Source organism: Saccopteryx bilineata, chromosome 3 (assembly GCF_036850765.1).
Source record: "Saccopteryx bilineata isolate mSacBil1 chromosome 3, mSacBil1_pri_phased_curated, whole genome shotgun sequence".
NCBI lineage: Eukaryota > Metazoa > Chordata > Mammalia > Chiroptera > Emballonuridae > Saccopteryx > Saccopteryx bilineata.
Window position 1 is genome coordinate 280,341,602 of NC_089492.1, and position 27,885 is coordinate 280,369,486.

Consider the following 27,885-nt stretch of genomic DNA (forward strand, 5'->3'; position numbering starts at 1 on the left):
TGCGGCCCGCGAGTCACATGCGGCTCTTTGGCCCCTTGAGTGTGGCTCTTCCACAGAATACCACGTGCGGGCGCTACCTCGATAAGGAATGTGCCTACCTAGATAGTTTAAGTGTAAAAAATTTGGCTCTCAAAAGAAATTTCAATCATTGTACTGTTGATACTTGGCTCTGTTGACTAATGAGTTTGCCAACCACTGGCCTAGGGTGCTGCCTATTTCCCGTGGCCACCACCTCCTGGGCTGCTGACTTGGCTTTTGGTCCCTTCCTCGGTTAGGTCCCGTGCCCCATGCCCAGGACTTCCGCCCCCTCGGTTACCCAAGCCTGGCTCTCTAATACCCACCCTGTCCTCTGATTTTAGCACCTTTAAACACCTGTGGAAGCAGGTAGCCCAGAACCTGGATCGCTTTCATACCTTCCCACGGCTGGCTGGAGGTAAGGGTCCCTTTCCCTGTCTCCTCCCCTGTGACTCCAAGGGACCCTTCCCTTCTCTGGCCATGATGAAAGAGGAGGAGGTGGTGCAGCCGTAGGTGGGTGGCTGCATGGGACCTGGGGCCTGGGGGCCTTAGGCACGGAGCCTCTGCTCTGGCAGGCCTCGGGGGTTCCGCAGAGCACCTGGGCTTCGGAATGTGCGTTTTCATTTGTCCATTCATTCATTCATTCATTCTTCAGTCACTGAGCAAATCAAGTAGTGTGGGTAGGGGAGAAGGAGTAGAGCAGGGGGGAGCCTAGGCTTCTGGTCCCTCCTCGGCCGTTATATTGGGCAGAACCCCTGCCCCCGGCCTCAGTCTCCTCATCTGTATAATGGAGGAGCTGGTTCTGATGACCTCTGACACCCTTCGCCGTTGGGCATCAGTTTTTTTATCTGTAAAGTGGGAGACCAGGCCTGGCTCTGTGGGTTTCTGGGACATTGTCCCGCTAACTCTGACCCCCCATCTGCCCAGTATTGGGGGCTGATCACAGGGCCCGCAGGCAGGTGTAGGCAGTGTGGTGGGCTGTGGGCTGGCCGGAGGAGCACGGTCTGTCATGGTTTCCTTACCTCGCCCCGTGTAGAGTGTGGTGGGAAGAACTTCCACTTTGTGCACCGCTCGGCCGACGTGGACAGCGTGGTGAGCGGGACCCTGCGCTCAGCCTTTGAGTACAGCGGCCAGAAGTGCTCGGCCTGCTCCCGCCTCTACGTGCCGCACTCCCTGTGGCCGCAGATCAAAAGGCGGCTGCTGGAGGAGCACAGCAGGATCAAAGTGGGCGATGTGAGTGCCTCCCCCCTGCCTCGGCCCAGCGGGGGGCTGATGGAATTGGAGGTTCCTGTGCTGGTGGGGCTGGGTGTGCGGAGGGGGCTCCCTTTGTCTGGGGCCTGTGGCAACTGTCTCTTCTGGTGTCTCCCCTGCCTCCAGCCTGCAGAAGATTTTGGGACCTTCTTCTCCGCAGTGATAGATGCCAAGGTACAGGCTGGAATCTGTTGTTTTCAGGGAGCTGAGCCCTGCACTGGGTGGAAGAGGGAGGAAGAGACGTGGGGGGTCCTGGCCGGGGGCGACCCAGCCCCACTGCCTCTGGGAAGGCAGCCGTGTTGCCACCACTGCTCCAGCTTTGAAAAGGGAAGAATCATCCAACCAGAGAGCTTGCCTCCTGCCCACCCTGCAGCCATGCTCAACGAGCCCCCGTTAAGTGCACGTTATACACACGAACACAAACAGGCCCCATGTCTGCATGCATACACTAAACATGAGCACATGTGTAGCACATCCATGAACACATTCGTGTGTAGGCCTGCATGTCAGTCCTTCCACATAAGTGCATATATGTCCACACACATCTCCATACATGAAAAGATCCACCCATGTATGTGCATGCAGATAGTCATACACATTTATTTGTGTGTTTATTGGGGCATGTGTGTAGGTGGACATGCATAAGCACATGCATGTTACACAGGCATACATACAGGGTGGGTAAAGTAAATTTGCAGCAATGTAATAGTGAATTATACAAGAATAAACTTTTGCATACTCACAACTATAAGCCTAATTTTGCCCACCCTTATAGCTATATGTTTAAAACATGTAGCCACGCATATGCCCATGTATGCATTTATGTCATTTGTGTGTCTGTTAGGTTTATATGCCAGCATACCTATCGTTCTAACACACGCACACACACGAGCATGCATGTCTGCCCTCGTCTCTGCCATGGCTTACCCAGACCCTCAGGACCTCCCCTCCCCCATTTCAGAATATGAGTCCTTCGGGAACAGGTGTTTGGGACGAGTGTAGTGGATGGCTGCTGCTGGGAATGGCCAGCCCGTGACGCCCCTCCTGCCCACCCTCCACAGTCCTTCAGCCGCATCAGGAAGTGGCTGGAGCACGCCCACTCCGCGCCCAACCTCACCATTCTGGCCGGGGGGAAGTGTGATGACTCTGTGGGCTACTTTGTGGAGCCCTGCATCATCGAGAGCAAGGACCCTCAGGAGCCTATCATGAAGGAGGTGACTGGCAGGTGGCGGGGGCTCAGGGAGGGGCAGCCTCTCAGCACCGCCCAGGCACAGGGCCCTGCGCATGGTTTTCTTCTTTGGGACGTTACCGCATTTCACAGATGAGGAAAGTGAGGCCCTAGAAAGCCAATGTCTCACACCCAGTGAGAACAGAGCCAGGCCTCCTGAGCCCCAGTACAGTGTAGTGTGCTTTCACTGCTGACCCTGGCCATTGCCAAGTGCTTCCACTGCCCACACCCACTGCAGTGGTCCTGGCGCCTGACATTTACAGGCTCGGCTGCAGGCCGGTGATGGCTGGTACTTGATTGAACTGAGGGGGGTATTATTATCAGTCCCATTTTACAGATGAGAAACTGAGGCTCCAAGAGGTCAAGGCACCTTGGTGGCAGTGGAGACAGTGAAACTGTCGGGCAATTCTTAGATACGCTGTTGCCAGACATCTCTAGTTTCTGAGGGCCTGAGCCCGGAGTGGGGGCTCTACAGATATGGGTTTGGCTGGCAGGGGGCCAGAAAGTTTCCTTGGGTCTTTTGCCAGGTTGGAGTGGGGTGGACAGGGCAGGAGCTGTCTCTGGTAGAAATCCTGCTGGGGACTGTGCCTGGCCCTTCCTGCAGGGACTCAGGTGTGGACTGACCTGGGGACTGAGAATCAGAGGCTAGAGCAGTCTGGGAGGCCTCGGGGTGCTGGTTCAGGCTGGAGCTGACCTTGGGGCTTCTCCCCCAGGAGATCTTTGGGCCTGTGCTGACCGTGTACGTTTACCCAGATGACAAGTACAAGGAGACGCTGCGGCTGGTCGACAGCACTACCAGCTATGGCCTCACGGGGGCAGTGTTCGCCCAGGATAAGTGAGTGGCCGCAGCCCCTCTGCTCTGGGCCTGGTGTCCTGTCCAGGACGTAGGTCCTAGTAATAATGCTGCCCCTGGTTTCCTTCCCGCTCCCGTCACCTCAGCCCTGGCAGGCAGGCAGGCAGGCCTCCGAGCACAAGTGCACCAAGGCAACCTGGCTCTTTGTTAAAATGCAGATTCTGGGGCCCTGCTATTGAATCTGGATCTCTGGGGGTGAAGCCTGGGAATGGGTGTTTTTGACCAGCTCCCCCAATCTGGTGGGGCCCCGCTGAGCGAGGTCATCGCCTCATGCTGCAGAGTGGGACGCAGGCACAGGCCAGGGCACGCTGCTCAACTTGCAGGGGCAGGATTCGAACCCAGTGCCATGACATTTATCCTGAGGCTTTGCTTCCCCCTCTCCCCCATGGCTCAGCTGCCACCTTTTGTCTGCCTCTAAGAGAGAGTGGAGGTGGGAGTGGAATCTGAGGGGTAGAGTAGGGATGGGGGTTCCCCAGCTCCGAGGGAAATTGGACCAGGATGGGCCACTCGCTCGAGTCTGACCTGCCTGACCCACATCCTCAGGGGAGCCCTGCGAGGGAGGCATGCTCACCCCTTTGCAGAGGAAGCTAAGGCTCGGAGACCCTAAGTCATTTGCCTATGGGCCTACAGCTGGTGGCTGACCTGTGTCACTGGCCCGGGCTGCTCACCTGGGTAGCTGCCTGGGCTGGAAAGGGTGTTGGAGGCTGGAGCTGGGCTGGAGGGGTGGGTGAGCCGGCTGTCCTGCCTTGTAGGGACGTTGTCCGGGAGGCCACAGAGATGCTGAGAAACACTGCCGGCAACTTCTACATCAACGACAAGTCCACCGGCTCGGTAGTGGGCCAGCAGCCCTTCGGGGGGGCCCGAGCCTCTGGTAAGTGGGTCCTTGCTCCCAGAGGAGGGCCAAGTTCCTGGCGGGAGACTTGAGAGCCTTCATTTTCAAGGTGTTAAGAGCAGTAGGAATAGCATCACTCCTTGAGCACTGTGGGATGGGCACCGTGTCACCCTGAGTCCTTTCAACAACCTCATGAGCCAAGGTGCTAAATTCTCCCCATTTTACAGATGAGGAAACTGAGGCATGGGGTGGTGAAGTGATGCGCGCAGGGCACGTGGCTAGGAGGTGGCGGGGCTGGCTTTGGCATCGGCACCCACAGCTCGTACCGCCATGCTCCGGGCCACGTCGGTCCAGCGCCCTCCTGTTCACAGATGGGGAAGTGGGCTCAGGTTGGGGTGGTGACTTCCCGAGGTCCCAGATGCCTAGTGGCAGAGCCAGTGCTTTCTCCACAGTGCTCCCCTGCCTCCAAGACAGCCCTGGTGAGGGGCAGGGGGCACGGACCCCGAGAGTGTCGGCATCCCAACTGCTCCCAGTTCCTGCCGCAGCCAGCCTCTGGCTAAGGGTGCTCCTCGTGCATGTGCTTAGGAGACTGCGTCACCGTGAACACGTTTTGTTTCCGTTTGTTTGCCGCCCAGGCTGGTACCCCATTTATTCCATCATCTCCTCCCCACCCCTCTTCCCTTCTGCCCAGAGCTCTTGGATCTTTTCCAAGAAAAACAGAGCTGTCTTTTTCCACAGGAACCAATGACAAGCCAGGGGGACCCCACTACGTCCTGCGGTGGACGTCGCCCCAGGCCATCAAGGAGACCCACAAGCCTCTGGGGGACTGGCGCTACTCGTACATGCAGTGAGCCTGCTTGGCGCCTCCGCCGTCCACCTGTCGGCCCGGTGACGGACCTCAGTGTGCTGGGTCAACCCCTCCACTCTGCCCCCTGCCGGCCTGTGTCCTGGCCTGTCCCACCTCTCGGGGTCGGCCGCCCCAGCTCTGGTTTGGGATTGTGCTGGGGAGGAACAGGCCTGCTGCCCCTCATCCCATCGGCTGTCCTGGAAATGATCTCCTAGGCGTGACCTTGGTGCCTGTCCTTTTCTCTTCTACACTGGGTCCCATGGTTTAGGGACATGGGGAATGATCGTGGGGCAGCTCCTGATCCCTTGGGGGAAAGGAGGCAGCTCTGGGCCCCTTGGCAAACCTCATTACCCACGGAGGCTCCTGGCCGTGGCCCTGGCTTGTCCGGGTCTGCAGGACCAGGTGTGACCAGGGTGGCCTGCAGGGCTGGGGAGCTGTGGCTGCAGGGTGCGGGGCATCCGCTACCCTTGCCTCTTTGTTCAGGGGCCACCCACCTTTCACACTGGCTCTTTGCCCGGACCCACACTAGCCAGTGGGTACTTGTGCCTGGCCTTAAGCCTTAGATACCCCTGTGCCTTTCTCCAGGGCACCTGTGTGCCCATGTGATTCCTGGCTGTCTCCGTGGGGGGGGGGGTTGGGGGGGCCACCTGAGACCACCTGCCAAGGCATGGATGTGCTGGTCCTTCCCGTTGGGGCTGTGATTTTGGACATGGTGGGTGGACCCTCATGCTGTTTCAGCTTTCCGTTAGTTCTCCTGTCCTGCGTCTGGGACAGCCACTCAGAGCCTGTGTTGGTGGGATTTTCCTGCAAGAGCTCAGACCCCATGGCCACGGCGGAACAGGCCCAGGGAGAAGTTGCTCCCACCCTCTCCCATCCACCCGAGATCTACCCTTGGGTCCCCGTCCTGCCTGTAGAATCTCCCTCCCTTTGCAGGCTAGTGACTGTGAACTGGCCCTTGGGTGGCCTGCCTATTTGGTGTAGCCAATTGGTGGGCTCTCACGAATAGATTCTATTCTGGTGGCCAGGGAGCTATAAGGGGTGACTCTGGAGGGCATTTTGGGGGGGAGCCCTAAAAGTGATGGGTCCTCCTCAAGGACAGCTGGCACGGGGTCTGCACAGGGCTGGTGTGGCCATTCCCCAAGCGCCATGACCTCCCACTGTGGCCAGCGGTCGGGGCGCGTGCCGATGCCGCCTGGAGAGGGCACGGGCTCTGCTTCCTGCCAGGGCCCACATTGTTTCCCACAGGGCCCACATTGTTTCCCACAGGGCCCGGGGCTGGGGGCTGGGCGGGCAGGGTGGAAATGTTCCTGCTTCTGCTGGCTCCACACTGAGGGGGCAACGGGATTTGTCCTGATGTTACCCAATAAAATACCTGTTACCTAATCAGACTAGTGGTCTTTCTGGTGGGGGTTCTGGGGCAGGTCAGCTTCTAAGCCTGATGTCATTGCCAGTGTGTTATTAGCTGCCAGGATCACGGTGCCCTCTGTGTGACAGGAGGAAGGGCAGGTGCGGACGATGGGAATACCTGCTGCAGGTGTGGGAACTCTGGAGTCAGATGGGCTGGCTCCAAAAAGTTGTGCAACCTCCTGAAACTTCTGTCTCTTCTGTAAGATGTGAATAATACACTGCAGACACACACAGAGGTCATGAGAATTAATGAACTCACAAAAGTGTTTAGGACAGTGCCAGACAGAGAAATAAATGATGGTTCAACAGTGTTACCATTTACCTGGTGTAACAGCCACTGTTATGTGCTGTGATTGTTAAGTTTACATGCCTGGATATTTTAATTAAGCATTATTCTGGATGCTTCCATGAAGGTATTTTTGGATGAGATTAACGTTGGATCAGTGAATTTTGCGTAAAGCAGATTGTTTTCCGTAATATAGATGGGCCTCATCTAATCAGTCGAAGGCCTTAACAGAGCAAAGACTGACCTCCCCCAAGCAAGGAGGAGTTCTGCCAGCAGACTGCCTTTGTGGTTTTTTTTTGGTTTTGTTTTTGTTTTTTTCATTTTTCCGAAGCTGGAAACGGGGAGGCAGTCAGACAGACGCCCGCATGCGCCCGACCGGGATCCACCTGGCATGCCCACCAGGTGGCGATGCTCTGCCCATCTGGGGCATCGCTCTGTTGCATCCAGAGCCATTCTAGCGCCTGAGGCAGAGGCCACAGAGCCATCCCCAGCGCCCGGGCCATCTTTGCTCCAATGGAGCCTTGGCTGCAGGAGGGGAAGAGAGAGACAGAGAGGAAGGAGAGGGGGAGAGGTGGAGAAGCAGATGTGTGCCCTGGCCGGGAATCGAACCCGGGACTCCTGCACGCCAGGCCGATGCTCTACCGCTGAGCCAACCGGCCAGGCCCAGCGGACTGCCTTTGGACTCTCCATCCTCTCCTTGAGTTTCCGGCCTGCCCGCCTACAGGCGAGTCCCCTTGATCAGCCCCCACAATCTTGCGAGCCACTTCCTTACAATAAACCCCTGTGTCTATGTGCCTCCTATTGGTTCTGTTTATCTGGAGAGCCTTGAGAATGTACGTGTGGAGGACTTTGCTTGTTTTCTCACTCATGGTTGCCTTATGAAGTAAGGGCTGCTGCGCCCCCATTTTGCAGATGAGGACAGTGCAGTGAGGGACTTGCCAAGGGTGGTGTCACGGACGGAAACCCAAGCGTCCATGTACAGCACTGACAGGCTTGCAAAGGGCCGCTCAGCTGCCAGATGACGTGAGGGCAGTGACCATGGCCAGTTAGCTTGAGCCCAGAACCTGGGGCCAGCTGACATGGGAGGGGAACACGTGTGTCCTGGCCTGTCCTCACCCACAGATAACATAGGAACTTCTACGGAGCCACATTGACAGCCCCTGTCCAGGGTCCGTCAGTCTGGGCTGTTGGCGTGGAGAATCTCAGAGCTGTGGCAAAGCCCTGACCTGGCTCCCCCAAGTGCTGCCACTGATTTTTGCAGGAAGGGGGCTCAATGCAGGGACAAAGGGCAGCACCCGGTACCCAGGCTGGAGCTTGTGGAAGGGAAGGATGGCAACTGCACTTTATAGTCATGGGTATATGAAGGCCCTGTTAATGTTTTTGCATGAGTGGAGTGACTTGCTCAAGGTCACACTGATCAATAGCAGAGTTAGCTGATCACTGGCTAAGTGCTTTTAGTTCCTAGTCTCATGTAGCCTTGACATTGGCTTTTACTGGGTAAGGTGCACTTAAGTGTACTAGTTACTTCAACTATCTGCGCCTCAGTCTTCTCATCTGTAAAACGGGAGTGACAGCATGTACGTTTGGGGCTGCTGTATCTAAGGATGTGACATCTAAAGCATTGAGCACAATGCCTGGCACACAGCCTGTGTTCAAGTACAGGTGGCTCTGTTTACGACACTGGCCTGCAGACAGAGCCCATCGAGAACTGGGAAGTGAACGTGGCGTGGGTGGATCAATGAAAATGATGTGATTTCATGAAGAGGGTGGGTTGCACCCTGATGCTTCCTGTGGACCCCCAGGAGCTCCGAGTCAGCCTGTTGGCCAGGAGGTGGCACAGGTGGCTCCTCATTTCCTTAGAGGGCATGCGCGACTGGCAGCCCATGGGACAGCAGTGGCAGGGATGTCCGGCCTCAGTCAAATGGTTCACGCTCCATGAAGCAGGGAAATGAAGAGACTCCTCGGGCCACCACGGACATGCGGGCTTACTGTGGTGACCATGCAAAGAGGCCTTGGGCACCTGGGCGGGTATCGGGGTCTCAGGAGCTACCAGCCCCAAGTCTGAGGGAGAGGGAAGGCAGAGGAAACAGCAATGGCTTTGAGCCACCACTCGCCCTCGTTAAATGGAGGTGAAAGTGCCAGACTGGGGAAGGGCGGGGTACAATGACAGTGGTAGAGAAACAGCCGGAAGTCGGGGACCTGACGGAGCAGGGGGCGAGGAGCATGAGCTGTGACGTCCATAGTACCGGGTTCAACCCCAGCCCTCCTACTAACTAGCCGGGTAACCTTGAACCAGTCATTCCACCTCTGGCCTCCATTTGTCCTTCCATCGAAGGGAGCATTTAGGCTCCTGAGTCTTTGTTTTCTCATCCGTACAATGGGTATGAAAATCCTTCCAGAACTGTGCCGAGCAGGTGTAATGTTGAAAAGCACGGCAGAGGCTCCATAAAGGTCGCCTCCCTTCCCTTTTGGCTCTTATGGAGCTTGTGGTCATTTGGAGCCTCCAGATCGTTTTCTGGCTGAAACACGGCCTGCTTGAGGTCACCTAGCCACATCTGGTGAGAAGGATTAAGTGGATCTCTGGGTTTAAGTGGTTGTCTCAACCACAACAGAGTTTCTTTCTCGGGCCTCAGCCGATCAGCAACCTCCACTTTTGCCTTCTAACCTCTCACAGGGGTGACTGATGAGGTTGGACTTCCCCCGAGAGGTGGCAGTCTCGAACTCTGGCAAATTCACCTTTCTCTGCACCCTTCAGTTCTCACATGCCATTTTATTTAACCCCCATGGGGGTCCCCTGATGCTGGGGTTATTGTCCCTATTTCAGTGGGGGAGGAAGAGGAGGCGCAGAGTTGGCATAAGCTGCCCGGGCTCACTCAGCAAACAGAGCTGACGCCCAGTCCAGGTCGGCCAGGCCTGTGCTGCCTCCAGGTCCCTTGAGTGTAGACACGCACATCAGCAGGAACTGGTCAGCGATGGAAGGCTGTTAATGGACACCTGGTGACGATGCAGGCGGAGGCTCACTCAGGTCCAGGCTGGTTCCCGTGAACTGGGGACAGGGATGGGTTGCGAGGCTCATCCCTGAAAGTGAGCCCTTGAGAAAGAGCATTGGGTTTCCAACAACCTTCTGTATTTTAGAGCCCTCTCCCCCCACAACCCAGGAGCAGGCGACAGGCCTGTGACATTCCATCGCTGAGCTGGGCGTTCCAGAGCTGGTCCCCTTAGGCTCCTTCTAGGCCCCGCACTGTCAGGGTGAGGAAGGAGCAGGGGAGCAGGCAGTGGCCAAAGGTCTCATTCCAGTGGGTCCCTAAAGGCCGGCTCGCTCCAGCCAACGTTTTTAGGGGGTAGTCACCTTTGGCTTTAGGACTTTTCAACTTTTTTTTTTTTTTGTCAGGACCCCTGTCCCTCAGCTCTGGTCCGAGGTGGGCACCTCAGAAGGGGCTCGCTCTACAGAAGTGACTGATGGATTGTTGGGCTGGCCGTGGCGGCCGGCAGAGGGTGTGGGCCCCTGCCCACTTCCACCGCCCCTCTCTTGGCTGCTGCGCCGCTGCTTTTATGAGAAACGGTGACCCCGAGATATATGTCACACAGTGTGGGCATGGAGAGCCGTCCCAAGGCCTGGCTGTGTGACTTGGACTGCAGCTCTGTGGGCTGCGCCACCCAGAGTCAGTTTCTTAACTTCTCCATGCCTCAGTGTCCTCGTCTGGGAGCCGGCGTTGGGAACAGTCCCAGTTATCGTGAGCATTAAGAGAGATGGAAAATGACAGGCCCTCAGCATGGTGCCTGGTTCTTATTGACAATAGCTACCGCTCTGGGGACACCTGCTGTAGACCAGGTGCCGTTATAATTACCACATGCCAGGCCAGCTTTGTCAGGCTCTAAAGTAGGGCTCCATATGCCACCCTACTGTGTCTACTGATGTGATCGTCGATGTCCTTTACTCCCAGATGTTTGAAACACCAGGGGGATGCAAGCTGTCTTCCACCATGAGGCAGAAGGCCAGGGCCAAGTTGACAGAACATGCCTTCTGCACATCCAAATGGTGTTCTTCCCAGACCACCCAGGCCCCACCGTGCCCTGAGGGGGGATCATCCTCATTCCAGCCTCCTCCCCTTCCCCCAGAGCCCTCTAACTGCTGTCCCCTCCCCGGGACGGGGGCAGGACGTCACTATGTAAATGTCTGTGCAAATCCCCGGGTGTCAAGCAGCCAGCTCTCTGGTGAGGCAGAGCCACCTGCTAGGACCCCCACTTTCCAGCCATGGGACCCCAGGCCAGGGTGGTCTGCTCCCTGTTCTTCCTGCTACGGGTCCTGGCCGAGCCGGATCAGAACTCAGACTTCAGCCTGGCCGGAGATTACCTCCTGGGGGGCCTCTTCACCCTCCATGCCAACGTGAAGGGCATCGTCCACCTCAACTTCCTGCAAGTGCCCAAGTGCAAGGAGTGAGTCTCCAGTGGGAGGCTGGGTGTGGGGTGGGTGTGGGTGGGAGCCGGGGCTGGTCCTGTGGTCCGTGGGAGGCCAGGCCAACACTGAGGGCTCAGAAACTCCTCCTTATTCATTGCTGGATCCCCATCCCGGGCCACCTCATGGCCCCCCAGGGGAGCCCCACACAGTCCACGTTACTAAAATCTTTGGCCATAATGTTCTGAAACACTGAGACCTGGGTTGTCCCAATGTCATGTCTCTTGCTATAAAGAGTTATAAAAGGTTTGAGATCATAATACCGTGTCTTAGAGACTATCAAAACCACCTCACTCCTCCGGCAACTAGGATGACTCCCAGTGAGTCTGTGTCGAGGCCCAGAGGAAACCAGGTGTCATACCACTGGAGGCCAAATGTGGGTCTTCTGCAGCGGGTTCTCAGACTGGAGGGGAAGGCTTGCATTTTCCCACGGCTGTGGTGTGGCGGGCAGGGGCACTTCCAGGACGGGGGGGGGGGGCGCTTTCTCTGCCCTCCCTCCCCTGTGAACCCTCTTGGCTCCGCTGCAGCATCACTCAGAGTTTGGGTGGGCCATCCTCATGCCAGGAGGAAGGCCAGATACTGGAGCCAGCCGGGGGTTATAAAATAGTGACCTTTGCAGAAAAGGGAAAGACATTCCAGGAGAGAGAGAGAAAAGAAGGAGGGTGCAAAGGATGACTAAGCACTGACTTATATGATATATGAAGAGTATATTTTGGCTTGAGAATGGTGAGGGTGATGGTACCAGGGATGGTCCTAAGCAGGATGTTATGTGTTCTGACACCTGTGATCTGTGACAGTGGTAGGGAGTCCAATGAAGTGATGGTGATGATGGAAGTGATGATGGTGATAGTGTGATTTTGGTAATGGTGGTGATGATGGTGATATGATGATGATGATGGTGGTAATGATGGTGCTGCTGCTGCTGATGGTGTTGGTGGTGATTACGGTGATAGTGATGATGGTGATGATGCCAGTGGTATTGGCGGTGATGATGGTGATGGTGATAGTGGTGATGGCGGTGGTGGTGATGGTAATAGAAATAGTAGGTGATGATGGTGACAGTGGTTATAGCGGGTAATGGTGACCACATTGGTGGACATTGATAAGTGGTGACAGAGGCCATAGGGATGGTGGTAGTGATGGCCACAGTAGTGATTGATGGTGGCCACAGAGATGATAGTGTCAGAGGTGGTTATAAGGATGACGATCCTAGAGATGTGGTACAGTGACAATGACGTGGAAAAATGCTAGAATCTTCTGGAGTGGCTCCTTCTTGGGCATTGCGTCGGCTTTCCTTTGGCATGTAGGAACAACAGGATGGCTCTCCCCTGCCCACCCCTCTCATTCTGGACCTGCTTCCCGCCCCACCTCGGCCCCCTCCAGGTATGAAACGAAGGCGCTGGGCTACAGCCTCATGCAGGCCATGCGCTTTGCCGTGGAGGAGATCAACAACCACAGCAGCCTGCTGCCTGGCGTGCGGCTGGGCTACGAGATGGTGGATGTCTGCTACATCTCCAACAACGTGCAGCCCGTGCTCTACTTCCTGGCGCAGGAGGACTATTCCCTGCCCATCCAGGAGGACTACAGCCACTACGTGCCCCGCGTGGTGGCCGTCATCGGCCCTGACAACTCTGAGTCCACCATCACTGTGGCCCACTTCCTCTCCCTCTTTCTCCTCCCGCAGGTGAGGCTCCTGGTCCCTGGGAGAAGGGGCTGAGGAGGGGAGCAGGGGGTGGTTGTCCAGAGGGCTCACTTCCCCCATCCGTCAGGGGCAGAGGTGGGTGGGCGGAAGTGGGAGCGAAGCAGGGTCAGGACATCAGCCCCAGTCCCGGGGAGGCAGCCTGGCCTATGGGTTGGAAGCTCAGGCTTTGGGGGCCGGCAGACATGGGTGTGCATCGTGGCTCTGAGTCTTGCCCGTTGTGAAGACTTGAGCAAATCTCTTGGCTCCGCTGAGTCTCGGTTTCCTCACCTATAAAGTGAGATGGTAAGAGTTCTACCCCAGGACTTTCTGAAGATTAAAGCATTTAACCTAGGCAAGCACTGTAGCACACAACAGGCAGGCAGTGGTGTTACTGTTGATACGTATAGCTTCTTGCACAAGAACGGAAACTCAGAAAGTACTCACTATTATGCTGTATAGTTGCCTAGCACAGGGCCTGCCACATAGTAGGTCCTCTAGAAAATGCTTTTAGTATTACCGCTATTATTGTCGCTGTTATCATCATTATGGGTGAAAGTGCCTACTCCAGAACTGGCGTAAAACAGCCATTCATTGAAGAGCAGCTAGCCCTGGACTTGGCACACAGTAGGTAGTTACAAATTCTGTCATTTGTGCTGCTGCTTTTATGTAAAGCGTCTAGCACAGGGTCTGACCCATAGTAGGTGCTCCGGAAGTGTTCGTATTCTGATGTGAAATACCTAGTCCAGGACTGAGCTCATTCTTTCATTCATTTAAACAAATATTTATTGAGCACCCACTATGCCAGGTAGTGTTGTAGGCGCCGGGGTACAGCTGCAAACATACAGCTTATCTTCTAGTGGGGAGAGACAGGCAGTAAAGGTGAATAAGTAAGTGGTGCAGGATGTTAGAAATGTCGAGCAGGGTGAGGGAGGTGGGCTGTGTCATGGACAGACGAGTGGGTAGAGGTGGACTGCAGTTTTAAACTGGGGGGGGTCAGCGGGGTCTCAATGCTGAAGGCCCCTCCCCTCTGGCAGATCACCTACAGCGCCATCAGCGACAAGCTCCATGACAAGCAGAGCTTCCCGGCGGTGCTGCGCACGATGCCAGGCGCCGACCACCAGGCCGAGGCCATGGTGCAGCTGATGCTCCACTTCGGCTGGAACTGGGTCATCGTGCTGGCGAGCAGCGACGACTACGGCCGCGACAACAGCCAGCTGCTCAGCAAGCACCTGGCCCGCCACGACATCTGCATCGCCTTCCAGGAGGCGCTGCCTATGCCCCAGCCCAGCCAGGCGCTGACGCCCTGGGAGCACCTGCGCCTGAAGACCATCATTCACAAGCTGCAGCAGAGCACCGCGCAAGTGGTGGTCGTGCTCTCGCCGGAACTGGCGCTGCACAACTTCTTCCGCGAGGTGCTGCGCCAGAACTTCACCGGTGTCGTGTGGATCGCTTCTGAGTCCTGGTCCATCGATCTGGGCCTGCACAGCCTCACCGGGCTGAGTAGCACGGGCACCTTTCTGGGCATCACTAGCCAGAACGTGCCCATCCCGGGCTTCAGTGAGTTCCGCATGCGCCGTGCCCAGGCCAGGCCACCTGCGTCCAACAGGACCAGTCTGAAGGCCACCTGCAACCAGGAGTGCGACACCTGCCCGGACACCATTGAGCCCTTTAATACCATCCTCACACTTTCTGGCGAGCGCATGGCCTACAACGTGTACTCTGCTGTCTATGCCGTAGCCCACGCGCTGCACAGCCTCCTGGGCTGCAGCCAGACCAGCTGTTCCAAGGAAGTGGTCTATCCCTGGCAGGTGAGGAAAGCCAGGGCCCACAGAGCAGGCGCAGAGTCTTTGGTTGCCATGGAGAGCGTGGGAACAACCCCCTCCCCCAGCCCTTCTAGCTTATCCATCCCTTGGTGTGGTCCAGGCAATAGGTGGGAGAGGCCATGCGACATGCCTCGCCTCCCACCATAGAGCCAGAAGTCTTTCATGGTGCCAAAACAAACGTCTTTTTCATTAATTTAACCCTCCCCATCCAAGATAGAGTGTCCTTGGAGATGCGGGTGAAGAAACCCGGCAGGCTGGGGAAGCCCCAGCTTTGGCTGCTCTCTCTCTCCAGGGTCGAGGGCTTGGGGGATGGGCTAGTGGATTCCCGCAGATTCCCCAGGACCCACTTCGGGTTTAGGGATCCTTGTCTGCATCACTTTTGATTCAGACCTGGAGTTTAAATCTGCATTCCGTGAGTCACACACACCTCCACCTTCAAGCCCTTGGGGTGGAGACGGTTTTACTAAGGACGGGAGGAGCAGAGGGGTTTCACAGCAGATGTGCACTTTGTCCTTTGCTGTCAGCCATCACTGTGCTGAAACCATTCCTTGGGTGTTTCATAGGTTGGGGCCCAGCCAGCTCCCCGCCTCCCCCGACCCTTGTCTCAGCCCCTTTTTATTCTTACTTTTCTTGATACCCACCTGGCCCCACCCAAACAGCTGGTCACTTCCTTAACAGAGCAGTTTAGTTAGTTCTTCACAGATGTGGAGACTGAGGTGAGTAAGGTGACAGATTCCTCCCAGGTCTGGCCCAGCCTCTGACGCCAGTTCCGCTGCCCTGTTCTCTGGCCCCTCTAGCTGCTTCAGGAGATCAGGAAAGTCAACTTCACCCTCCTGGGCCACTCCGTCTTCTTCAACCGGAACGGGGACCTGCTCACACGCCTGGAGGTGGTGCAGTGGCAGTGGGACCTGAGCCAGAACCCCTTCCGGAGCATCGCCTTCTACTACCCCAGGCAGCGGCAGCTGCGGGACGTGGGCCGAGTCTCCTGGCACACCCTCAACAACAGGGTCAGCTCTCAGAGGGGCTGGGTGGGGGGAGCGGACTGTGCTGGGGTGGCCAGGGCCCCTTTTTATCAAGGAGGGCACCCGCGATTCATTACTAGTAGCTGGTGGGGTCTCTATTTGTGGGTGTCTTTTCTGAGATCCCGTCCTTCCACCATTGATTGAGAACTGGAAGCCCAGGGCTTTCTGGCTCCTCAGCCATGGGGATCAGGTCCTCCGCAAAGTAAATGTTTACTGGACACACGTGTGCTAAGGACTTCACTTCTCATGCCAACCGTAGGAAACAGATGCAACCGTTCTCCCTGTTTTGTTAGGACACAGAGAAGTTGCATGACCTGCCTAAGGCCACACAGCCTGTCGTGGTGCAGGTTCTCTTTCTACAGCCTTCAGGCTACATCCTGGCAATTAACACTCCTGTATTTACTACAGTAGCTATGCCTTTAACTGTGTCTGACATCTCTTCCTCTAAAGCTCTGTTTATAATCCTCCTTAGATAGTAAGCCAGTGGTTCTCAAACTTTTTGAAGTCGGGACACATTTAAAATCCTACAAATAATTGTAGGCACACTATATACAAATTTCTGAGCGATATGTTATAATAATTAAGCCAAATATTAAAGAAAAAATATAAAGTCCAAGCATGCTTTTATGGTAATTAAATGAAATAAATATGAAAAATTAAATTTATTCTAACATTAAAAAACATTTTTTTTTTTTTTTTTTTAGAGGCAGAGATAGACAGGGACAGGCAGGAACAGAGAGAGATGAGAAGCATCAATCATCAGTTTCTCGTTGTGTCTTGCGCCTTCTTAGTTGTTCATTGATTGCTTTCTCACACGTGCCTTGACCACGGGCCTTCAGCAGACCGAGTAACCCCCTGCTGGAGCCAGCGACCTTGGGTCCAAGCTGGCGAGCTCTTTGCTCAAGCCAGATGAGCCCGCGCGCGACCTCTGGGGTCTCGAACCTGGGTACTTCCGCATCCCAGTCCGACGCTCTATCCACTGCGCCACCGCCTGGTCAGGCGAAAAACATTTTTATGTTACTTTTTTGAGTTATGCTTTTTAGAATTCGTAAAAGAGGGGTTAAAAAATAAAAATAAAAAAAACAAAAAAGTTATCTTTTTATATATATCATTGGTTCTCAACCTGTGGGTCGCGACCCTGGCGGGGGTCGAACGACCAAAACACAGGGGTCGCGACCCACAGGTTGAGAACTGCTGATATACATAGATACAGTCTTAGTAAGGTTTAGTAAATTCAGCAGGTCCCCGTGCAAATGTGTTAAGTTCTTTCATTCTTGTGTTTATGAGATACATGAGCCTGATGTGTCCTAACAATTTCTTCAATGTTTGGGCATACATTTGAAAGGCAAACTCTCATTTCCTCATCAATACATTGAAGAATTCCTCTCTTTTTACTCTAAATTGTGTTGAGTGCAGAAAACCCCCACCATACATATCATCTTAACTTGACACCAAACAAAGGATAGAAGAAACTTGCCTCCAGTCTTTCTGGGGAACATGGGGGGTAGTGTAAACAATCCAGCACCACAGCTTGACAGCCTTTTGCAACCTAGTCAGGCAAGTGAGGTGGGAGGTTGGGCAGACTGTCAGCAAATTCCCCACACCTCTGTCCCCCCAAAATATAAACTCCAAAAACCCTCTTGGTTTTTTGGTCCCCAACAGGCACATATTTCTCTGCAATATCATAGGGCACACCTGGAAATCTTCTAGGGTGCCCACTTTGAGAACCACTGCAATCAGCTCTCAGGATTCTGCTGGTGTGTGGAGGGGTAGAGACCCAGCCTTGTGGGGTAGGGAAGGGGATCAAGGGATCTCAAAGCTTCTCGAAGACCCCTCTTTACTCTCCTCCTGACTCACTTTATTCCCAGTTCCAGAGCTCCTGGTGCGGCTGGTTCCTGAGCTTCTTGGAGATGTTTCTGGAGTGAATTGGTGTCTTTATTTGTTTGCTGGGGCAGCTGTAACAAACTCCCACAGCCTGGCGGGGGTGGGGGGTGGGTGGGCAAGGCTGAAAGAACGGAGCATGCCGTCTCACAGTCCCAAGGCTGCAAGTCCGAGGTCCAGGTGTCGGCTAGGTGGGTTCTTCCCGTGGGCTTAGGAGGGAGGGTCTGTTTCACACTCTCTCCCAGCTTCCGGTGGCTTGCTGGCCTCTGCTGGCTCTCTGTGGCTCCTGCTGCATCATCCTGGTCTCTTTCTTCTTCACGTGGTGCTGTCCCTGTGGGTGTGTCTGTCTCCATATCTCTCCCTTTTGTAAGGACACTAGCCATCTTGGAGTAGGGCCCCCCTCTGACTGCTCCAGAACGACTTCATCTAAACTAGCTACATCACTAAGTACACAAACCACCAGTGTCGGTGAGGGTGTGGGGAAGAGGGAACCCTCGTGCCCTGTTGGTGGGACTGCAGACGGGTGCAGCCACTGTGGAAAACGGTATGGGGTTTCCTCAACACATTAAAAAGAGAACTACCTTATGACCCAGCAGTCTCATTTCTGGGTATTTATCCAAGAAATCCAAAACACTAATTCAAAAGATATATGCACTCCTATGTTTGTTGCAGCATTATGTACAATAGCCGAGCCGTGGAGGCAACTGCAGTGCCCATCCTTAGATGACTGGATAAAGACGCGGTACATATAATATATATGCACAGTGTTCTGGTTTGCTCACGTAAGCATTTGTAGCTATATTCCCCCTCACCCCTGCCTCGCTGTGCCCCACATTTTGGTATGTTGTGTCTTCAGTTTTACTCATCTCTAAGTATTTTCTAATTTCCCCTGTGGGTTCTCATTGGATCCATAGGTTGTTTAAAAAGCATTGTTTGCCCTGGCCAGTTGGCTCAGTGGTAGAGCGTTGGCCTGGCGTGCAGGAGTCCCGGGTTCGATTCCCAGCCAGGGCACACAGGAGAAGCGCCCATCTGCTTCTCCACCCCTCCCCCTCTCCTTCCTCTCTGTCTCTCTCTTCCCTTCCCGTAGCCAAGGCTTCATTAGAGCAAAGTTAGCCCAGGCGCTGAGGATGGCTCTGTGGCCTCTGCCTCAGGCACTAGAATGGCTCTGGTTGCGACAGAGCGACACCCCAGATGGGCAGAGCATCGCCCCCTGGTGGGCATGCCGGGTGGATCCCAGTCAGGCGCATGCAGGAGTCTGACTGCCTCCCCGTTTCCAGCTTCAGAAAAAAAATACAAAAAAAAAAAAAAAAGAGCATTGTTTAAGTTCCATTTCCCAGCCTTCCTTCTGTGTTTCATTTCTAACTTCATTTCTAACGTGTGTGCTATCTATTTTTCAAAAATCTGTGGAGACTTCATTTGGGGTCAGACATACATACAGTCTGTTCTGGAAAATGTCCCGCGTGGAATTGAGAAGGACGTGTATTCTGTTGTTGTTGGACAGGGTGTTCTGTATCTGTCTGTGAGAGCTACTTAGCTATTGTGTCGTTCAAGTCCCCTTATTTCCTTACTTATTTTGTCTGATTGTTCTACCCATTTTCCAGAAGGGCTAGTGAAGTCTTGAAGCATTACTATGAAATATAATATTTAATTGTCTGTTTCTCCCTTCAGTTCTGCTGGTTTTTGCACCATGTATTTTTGGGGCTCTCATTAGAGGTATATATATGTTTATACATTATATATTCTTAATAGATTGACCCTATTATCATTGTAAAATGTCCTTCTTTTTCTCTAGTAACCGTTTTTGTTGATATTTCCCCCACTCCTCTGGTTTTTTAAAAAATGTTTTATTTTGAAATTAAAATTAATGGGGTGACATTGATCAATAAGAGTACCTAGGCTTCCGGTGAGCATCTCTATAGCATTTGAACTGTTGATTGCATTGTGTGCCCACCACCCAACGTCAAATCATTTCCAGTCATCCTACATTTGTCTGTCTTTTCTCCCTGCCCCCCTTGCCTGGGTAACCATTTCATTTTTATCTCTGTCCATGAGTCTCAGTTTTATATCTCACCTACGTATGAAAGCATATAGTTCTTAGCTTTTTCTGATTTACTTACTTCACTCAGTATAATGTTCTCAAGGTCCATCCATGTTGTCGTAAATGGCAGTATGTCGTCGTTTCTTATGGCTGAGCCAGTATTCCTGTGTACGAGAGTCCTTTGTCTCATGAGTGCTTCTGCACTCCGTCCTCCTTTGCTGCTTCAGACCTTTATCCTCTCCCCTTTTATGTTTTTGTTGTCACAGATTATCCCTGCTTATATTGTAACCTTGTTGGAGCTTTTGCTTGTAGTTTTGTGTTGTTTTGTTCTTGGTATCCAATAGAATACCCCCATTGAGTATTTCCCGCAGTGGGTGTTTTCTGGTGATAAATTCCCTCCGCTTCTGTATGTCTGGAAAAAAATTTATTTCTTCTTCATATTTGAAGGATAACTTTGATAGATATAGTATTTGTGGCTGGTAATTCCTCTCTTTCAGTACTTTGAATATTTGGGTACACTCTCTTCTGGCTTGTAGAGTTTCTGCTGAGAAGTCTGATAATAGCCTGATAGGCCTTCCTTTATATGTTACGTTCTTTTTTTTTTTTTTTAACCTAGCTGCCTTGAGGATTCTTTCTTTGTCATTAATTTTTGACTTTAAAAAAAAATTTTTTTCCAAAGTTAGAAGCTGGGAGGCAGTCAGACTCCCGCATGCACCCGACTGGGATCCACCCAGCATGCCCACCAGGGGGTGATGCTCTGCCCACCTGGGATGTTGCTCCATTGCGGCTGGAGCCATTCTAGAGCCTGGAGCAGAGGCTATGGAGCCGTCTTCAGGGCCTGGGCCAACTTGGCTCCAACGGAGCCTTGGCTGTGGGAGGGGAAGAGAGAGACAGAGAGGAAGGAGAGGGGGAAGGGTGGAGAAGCAGATGGGTGCTTCTCCTGTGTGCCCTGACTGGGAATCGAACCTGGGACTTCCATGTGCCGGGCTGACTCTCTACTACTAAGCCAACCAGCCAGGGCCTGAATTTTTGACATTTTTATTACAGTGTGCCTTGGAGAAGGCACTGTTTGGGTTGAGGTTACTAGGTGTTCTGTTTGCTTCTTGGATTCAAAGATCTAACTTTTTCCATAGGCTCAAGAAGTTTCTCATCAATTATTTGTTTGAATAGGCTCTCCATTCCCTTCTCCCTCTCTCCTTCTTCTGAAATACCTATTATTCTTATTGTACTTTCTGATGGAGTTAGACAATTCTCATAAAGTTCTCTCATAAACTCTTGAGTTTCTCTCTTCTTCCCCCTGTATCATCTGTAGTTGCCTGTCTTCAGTGTCTCTGATTCTCTCCTCTATCTGGCCTGTTCTATTAGCTAAATTTGCTAGCTAATCTTTCAATTTGTGTATTGAGTTCTTCACTTCTGTTTTTAAAGTTTTACTCTCTTTGGTGAGGAATTAGTTTTGTTTTCTGAGCTCATTAAGTTGCCTATCAGTGTTTTCTCACATCTCATTGAGTATATTCAGAACTTCAAGTTTGAATTCTCTACCATTTAACTCCAAGGTTTCCATGTGATTGTGATTGCTTTCTGAAGATTTTTCATTTGCTTTCTGAACTGTGTCTCCTTTTTGGTACTCCTGGTATTCCTTTTTTTTTTCTGCCTTGAGGGCATTTGTGAGTGTTATTGTTTAAAAAAAAATCAAGCAAAAACAAAACAAAAAATTTTAATAAAATAAAATGAAAAATAAAAATTAAAGAGAAATTACAAAAAACAAAAACCAATAATCAAAATAAATAAAATAACAACAACAAAAAGAACTAAAGAAAAAAAACTAGAACATTTCAAAGAGGTTTTACTCTCTTTTCCCAGTAGGTGGTGCTGTATTACAAGTTTTAGCTATGTAAAATCCCAGGCTGAACTCTGCTGAGAAGCTGCTGTCACAAAAGTGGAGGCAGGACTGCAGCTGTGATGATGAGTGTGACTTGGGAGAGCTTACAGCTTTAGCCATGTCCATCTCAGGCCTCCAGGTCCTCCTCCTGCATCAGAGCAGAGCAGGGGACCAGACAAAGAGCCGTCTTTCTTCAGCTGTGTGGTATGTCTCTTCCACTCTCGGTATTGTGAGGAGAGGAAGATGGCATCTGGGAGGCTGGGGGGGGGGCGCTTTGTATTTTTGTGTCTCTGTCCCGGTGCGAGTTGTGAGCCGATAATGGAAACACTGGTGGTAAAGCCACCAGCTGATTGCAAATGCGTCTTATCTTCCACGCTCGTTTTTTTTTTTTTACTCATCCCACCTTTAGTCAATTCGTGCGTGGATCTTTCAGGCACACCTGAGAGCCCTTTGCTGAGTTATAGCTATTCAATTTGTTGAAATATCAAGGGGAGAGGTCAAGTATATCTCTCATGCCACCATTACACTGACATCATTCCTGGCTTTTTTCACTTCTGAGATTTAATCTTTCTTTGTTTTTTTTTTTTTTTTTTTTTTTTTTTTTTTTCATGTTGCAGATCATACACCAAGGTGCAGATGTTCTGGGTACTTATCCTGTCAGGTGTTTTCTGGATCTGTGGGTTGGGCTCTGTCATTATTTTAGAAAATCCTCAGCCAGTAATTCTTTTAAATATTTCTTCTTTTCCTTGATGTCTTTTTTCTCCTTTGGGTATTCCCATTATGTGTATGTTTAACCTTTTGTAATTGTTCATAGTTCCTGGACATTCTGTTCTCTTCTCCCCTCCACCCTCACTCCCACTTTTCTTCTTTTTCTCTTTGCTTTTCAGTTTGGGAGATTAAAAAAAATTTTTTATTAATTTAAATTTATTGTGTTTACATAGATTCAAGTGTCCCCCGAATATATCTCCCCCCAGCCCCATGTTCCCCTCGACACCCTCCTTGCCCCCCTCCCCCCAATGCCTTCCCCCCTTCCCTCCAGGATTTGCTTTCCTGCTCTCTATAACGCTGTGTTATGTATATATAATTTCACTAATCCTTTCCCTTCTCTGATCCCATCCTCTCATCCCCTTTCCCTCTGACCACTTTCCCTCTGGCCCCTTTTGGGAGATTTTTATTGACACAGACTCCTTCCTTGTCTAGGTCCAGGCTACCAGAGAGCTCACCAGCAGTATTCTTCACTTCTGTTATCATGTGTCTTGTTTGTTTTAAACCTCCAGCATCTCCTTTCCATTGGTAGTGTTTCCGTTGCTCTGCTTATATTACCCACCTGTTCCTGCCTGTTGCAATTCGAGCCTGAGCCTATTAATCATAGTTAAAGCTTCTGGTCTGATCATTCCAAATCTCTGACATACCTGCATCTCATTAGGATGCTTGTGTTCTCTTGTTGAACTGTGGATTTTGTGTTTTCCTTTTAGCATGCCCTGTAATGTTTTTTGTTGAAGGCCAGGCATAATGTGTTTTGTTAAAAGGAGCCGAGGTCCATAAATCTTCAGTAGGAGGTTTTATGTTTATCTGGGGAGATTAGGCTGTGTTTACTAGTTTCTATGGCTGTGGTGTCAGAGGCTAGAGGGACTGCAGGAGGCAGGTGACCTCTGAGAGGCAAGGAGAAAGGGGTCCTGGGGTCGTGTGTTCCTGCTGTGGCTCCTCTTGTCTGGGCCCTTGGCCTTGTTCTGTGCGCTCTTGAAACAGTGGTCACCAGATTGACGCTTATACCACCTAGATCTAATCAGGCACTTTCTATACTCAAGAACCATGGCTGCCTCCCACCTCCCCTATATTCTTAGTATGCCATAGATGTGCCCTCCAAAGGCCTTCTACTCTCTCCCACCCTTTCCCTTTGCACCCTGATTCCAGCCCGGGAGACACGACCTCTTCCCAAACATGCCATTCCGCTCCACTCTGCTACCCCATCACCCTTACTGTTCCCTCTACTTTGTAATTCATTTACTCATTTAATAAACCATCGTCAGAGGCCTCCTCTGTGCTGGGTACTCTCCTAGGTTCTAGAAATGGAGCAGTAAAACAATAGGCATGGTCGCTGCCTACCTGCTCATGTTCAGGTAGGAAAACCTACCTGACCCTCTATAAAGGCTCTGCTCATTAAGACTCCTTGTTGCAGCCTGACCAGGTGGTGGCACAGTGGATAGATCATGGGCTTGGGATGCTGAGGACCCAGGTGTGAAACCCTGAGGTCGCAGTCTTGAGTACGGGTTCATCTGGCTTGAGTGTGGGCTCACCAGCTTGAGCGTGGGATCGCAGACATGATCCCATGGTCATTGGCTTAAGCCCAAGGTCACTGGCTTGAGCCCAGGGTCACTGGCTTGAGCCCAAGGTCACTGGTTTGAGCCCAAGGTTACTGGCTTGAGCAAGGGATCACCGGCTTGTCTGGAGCCCCCTGGTCAAGGCACGTATGAGAAACAATCAATGAACAACTAAGGTGCAACTACGAGTTGATGCTTCTCATCTCTCTCCCTTCCGGTCTCTCTGTCCCCGCCCCCCCCCCAAAAAAAAGACTCTTTGTTGCAAGTGACAGAAAGTGATATAATCAAAATGTTAATGTATTACCTCACACCATTGAAACCTCTAGAGCAGTCATCCCCAACCCCCGGGCTGTGAACTGGTACCGGTCCATGGGCCATTTGGTACTGGTCCGCAGAGAAAGAATAAATAACTTAACATTATTTTTGTTTTATTTATATTTAAGTCTGAATGATGTTTTATTTTTAAAAAATGACCAGATTCCCTCTGTTACATCCGTCTAAGACTCACTCTTGACACTTATCTCGGTCACATGATACATTTATCCGTCCCACCCTAAAGGCCGGTCTGTGAAAATATTTTCTGACATTAAACCGGTCCATGGTCCAAAAAAGGTTGGGGACCACTGCTCTAGGGGTAAAAGGGAGGCTTCAGGCAAGGACAGATTCAGGCCCTCTTTCCATTGCTCAGATGCTTCCTCAGGCATGTTCTCTGCCCTGGAGACAGGGTGGCTGCCAGCAGCCCCAGAGTCACATCCTGTCCTCTCAACAGCCAGTCCTAAAGTCTCTGTCTCAATGGTTGGCTGGGTGCTGTCATATCTCGAGCAGGCAAAACTATGAGGGTCCCTACAAAGTGCAGTCCTAATGGCAGTCCCACCACCCCTCCCCCTCCCTGACAGGGACCAGGCTTCCCTCCCCTGAGCATTCTGCTAGTTGGGAAGAGTAGGGAGGTCCTCAGAATGTGGGGAAAGAGGGCTCAGGGTCTCATGCCCTCCTCCCTCCAGGTCCCCGTGTCCACGTGCTCCAAGGACTGCCAGCCTGGGCAGAAGAAGAAGGCTGTGGGCATCCACCCCTGCTGCTTTAAGTGTGTTGACTGCCTGCCGGGCACCTTCCTTAACAAAACCGCAAGTATGGCTCACAGGCCGCACCGCTGCCCTGCCCTTGCCCTGCCCCGGGGTCTCCAGGCTCCTTCCCCCTTGGCAGGGTCTCTGGGGGTCTCCCGTAAGTGTCCAAAGGCCAGGGACCATCCTGTATTCCACTTGTATCTCCTCGATACCTGGTGTAGAGACAAATTCTCGATGCAGACTGGTTTAGGGAGGAGGAACAGCACCCAGCCAGGTGGAGCTGAAACTGATCTCGATCCAATCACACATAGTCCGTGGCCCAGGGGTGTCAGGCCAGAGAAAGCCCACTGGATAATGGATGGATGAGTGAACAAGTGAATGAATGAATGAATGAGTGAGTGAAGGAATGAATGAATGATTCTGCCAGTAGAAGACACGTTTCTGGCAGACAGGGACAGTGTCTGATTTTTCTCTCTGGCCTCTCAAGTGCTTTAGCCTAGTTCCAAGAATACAATGGTTGCTCAGTGACTGTTTCTTGAATGACTCTTTTGATTAGAAGAATTAACCAACGTATCTTTCTATAGATCATAAACTCCAGGAAGGCAGGGACAATGTCATCTCTCTGTCCACACTACTGTTTAGCACAGTTCAGAGCCGGCTCTCAAATCAATTTTTTTGTGACTTCACTGATTAGTAAATTAAATGGATGCATATGTCTGCCAATCCAAGTACTGTACTTATATGTGCTCAGCAGAGCACAGGATGCAAAGTAGTTGCTCAGCAGAATTTTGTTGAGCGATTACACTGGCCTTTCTTCCCCCAACTTGTCAATAACCTGAAGGCAGGGGGCTGTGTTTATCCATCTCTGTGGCTCTCACCTCAGATGCCGGTCAGAGTGCATGGTGCGCAAAAAAAAAAAAAAGAAAAGAAAAAAAATTATATATATATATATTTTATATATATATAATATATATATATATATAAAATATTATATATATATATATTCGCTGAACAAATTCTTTGAACAAATAGTTGAATATCTCTCCTACCAGACTGAGGTCTTGGAAGGAAGGGATTATAGTTGTTAGGCTCCGAATCCAGGAGACTGTGGTTCAGATCCTGCCTTTGTAATATCCTGGCTTTGTGACCTCCCCTGGCTGAGCCTCAGTTTCCTTTATCTGTGAAATGGGTTTTCCATGAGGATTTGGTGAACCAGTGGGTGTACCGGGCTCAGTGAGTGTTGGCGATTACCTCAGGGGTTGCCCTTAGCTTTCTCTCTCTCTCTCTCTCTCTCTCTCTCTCTCTCTCTCTCTCTCTCTCCATCCTTGGGGCCTGGCTCAGTGCCAGCCCACAGGACGGAGGGAGGTGGCTTCGGCTGACAGGAATTGCTGTGGGCTCTTGCAGATGAATTTTACTGCCAGCCCTGCCCAAGTAACGAGTGGTCCCACAGGAAAGAGAGCTCCTGCTTCCAGCGGCGACTGGTCTTCCTCGAATGGCACGAAGCGTCCACCATCGCTGTGGCCGTGCTGGCCGCCCTGGGCTTCCTCAGCACCCTGGCCATCCTGGTCATCTTCTGGAGGCACTTTCAGACGCCCATGGTCCGTTCGGCCGGGGGTCCCATGTGCTTCCTGATGCTGACGCCGCTGCTGGTGGCGTACATGATGCTCCCCACGTACGTAGGGCGGCCCACGGTGGCCAAGTGCCTCTGCCGCCAGACCGTCTTCACCCTCTGCATCACCATCTGCATCGCCTGCATCGCCGTGCGCTCTTTCCAGATCGTCTGGGTCTTCAGGATGGCCCGCCGCCTCCCGCGCGCCTACGGCTACTGGGTCCGCTACCACGGGGCCTACGTCTTCGTGACGCTCATCACGCTGCTCAAGGTGGCCATCGTGGCGGGCGGCCTGCTGGCCGCACCCCCCAGCCCCACCACCCACGCTGACCCCAGTAACCCCAAGATCATGATCCTCTCCTGCAACCCCGACTACCGCAGGGGACTGCTGTTCAACACCAGCCTGGACCTGGTCCTCTCCGTGCTGGGTTTCTGCTTTGCCCACACGGGCAAGGAGCTGCCCACCAACTACAACGAGGCCAAGTTCATCACCTTCTGCATGATCTTCTATTTCACCTCTTCCGTCTCCCTCTGTACCTTCATGTCGGTCTACGAGGGAGTGCTGGTCACCATCCTGGACCTCTTGGTCACTGTGCTCAACCTCCTGGGCATTAGCCTGGGCTACTTTGGCCCTAAGTGCTACATGATCCTCTTCTACCCGGAGCGCAACACGCCAGCCTACTTCAACAGCATGATCCAGGGCTACACCATGGGGAGGGACTAGCTGCCCACGGGGGGATGGAGGGCCTTGGTGTTGGGTGGCGCAGGTCAGGGGGCTTGCTTGTTCAGGCTGTTCCTGACTGTTCCCACCCCGCCCCAGTCTCCAGTTTGGCCTCCCTTCCAAGTTCTTTGCATCCTGCATGTCTTTACCCACCTAGTGATGGATGCCTAAAAATATCCACACTTTATTCCTTTTCCTCAAGCTGTTTAGCTTGCCAAGCACTGCCACCCCTAGAAAAACGACCCAAGGTGACCTATTACTGGGCTCCTAGGAAGGTGTCTGATTTAGCAGCCTACAGCTGCCATCTGGTGGTCACCGTGGGTATCTGCAGATTCCAGCCCATTCCCGTGCTTGGGCTCTGAGTGGGGCTGGGGTTGGTGTGGGAGGGTGTGATCTCCCATAATGCTGCCCGGGCGTTATTCTCTAGCTGCCTGTGTGTCTGCGTCTCATCCCCCAGAGTCGCACAGAGCTCGGACCCAGGCTCTTGGGTTATCTCTGCATCATGGCTGGCACAGTGGGTGCTTCCTAAATGCTTGTGAATAAACCTCACTTGGGTGAAACAAGTACGTTTCCTTCTTGTTCCCAGAGATCCCCTGAGAAAGAACATGTGGAATCAGAGGCCTCGGTCTGGATCCCAGCCTTGCCGCTTCTGAGCTGTGTATGTTGGGCCAATT

The 27,885-nt window shown here is 52.5% G+C and overlaps 2 protein-coding genes across 3 annotated transcripts in view; both read left to right on the plus strand.

Annotated features, from left to right (window-relative positions):
- The window catches only part of ALDH4A1 (aldehyde dehydrogenase 4 family member A1), a 28,840-nt gene extending 22,431 nt beyond the window's left edge, over positions 1 to 6,409 (plus strand). For both annotated transcript variants that reach the window (XM_066270291.1, XM_066270290.1), the window contains exons 9-15: positions 360 to 433; positions 1,052 to 1,248; positions 1,393 to 1,440; positions 2,328 to 2,480; positions 3,208 to 3,329; positions 4,100 to 4,218; positions 4,918 to 6,409. In XM_066270291.1, the coding sequence (XP_066126388.1) occupies positions 360 to 433; positions 1,052 to 1,248; positions 1,393 to 1,440; positions 2,328 to 2,480; positions 3,208 to 3,329; positions 4,100 to 4,218; positions 4,918 to 5,030 (826 nt within the window). In that variant the 3' untranslated portion in view covers positions 5,031 to 6,409. The remainder of the gene's footprint in view (positions 1 to 359; positions 434 to 1,051; positions 1,249 to 1,392; positions 1,441 to 2,327; positions 2,481 to 3,207; positions 3,330 to 4,099; positions 4,219 to 4,917) is intronic.
- A 4,565-nt stretch (positions 6,410 to 10,974) lies between these two features.
- TAS1R2 (taste 1 receptor member 2) lies at positions 10,975 to 27,214 on the plus strand. The gene is made up of 6 exons (XM_066265152.1): positions 10,975 to 11,156; positions 12,559 to 12,859; positions 13,891 to 14,664; positions 15,477 to 15,686; positions 24,822 to 24,945; positions 26,286 to 27,214. Exons 1-6 carry the CDS (start codon positions 10,975 to 10,977, stop codon positions 27,212 to 27,214), a joined length of 2,520 nt encoding a protein of 839 aa, XP_066121249.1.
- Positions 27,215 to 27,885: the final 671 nt, after the last annotated feature.

Excerpts from the sequence above, each read along its gene's own strand:
- TAS1R2 (XM_066265152.1), top strand. The coding sequence starts at position 10,975 with ATGGGACCCCAGGCCAGGGTGGTCTGCTCCCTGTTCTTCCTGCTACGG. Across the intron at positions 12,860-13,890 it reads CCCTCTTTCTCCTCCCGCAG|ATCACCTACAGCGCCATCAG; the intron begins GTGAGGCTCCTG and ends CCCCTCTGGCAG. Across the intron at positions 15,687-24,821 it reads GGCACACCCTCAACAACAGG|GTCCCCGTGTCCACGTGCTC; the intron begins GTCAGCTCTCAG and ends TCCTCCCTCCAG.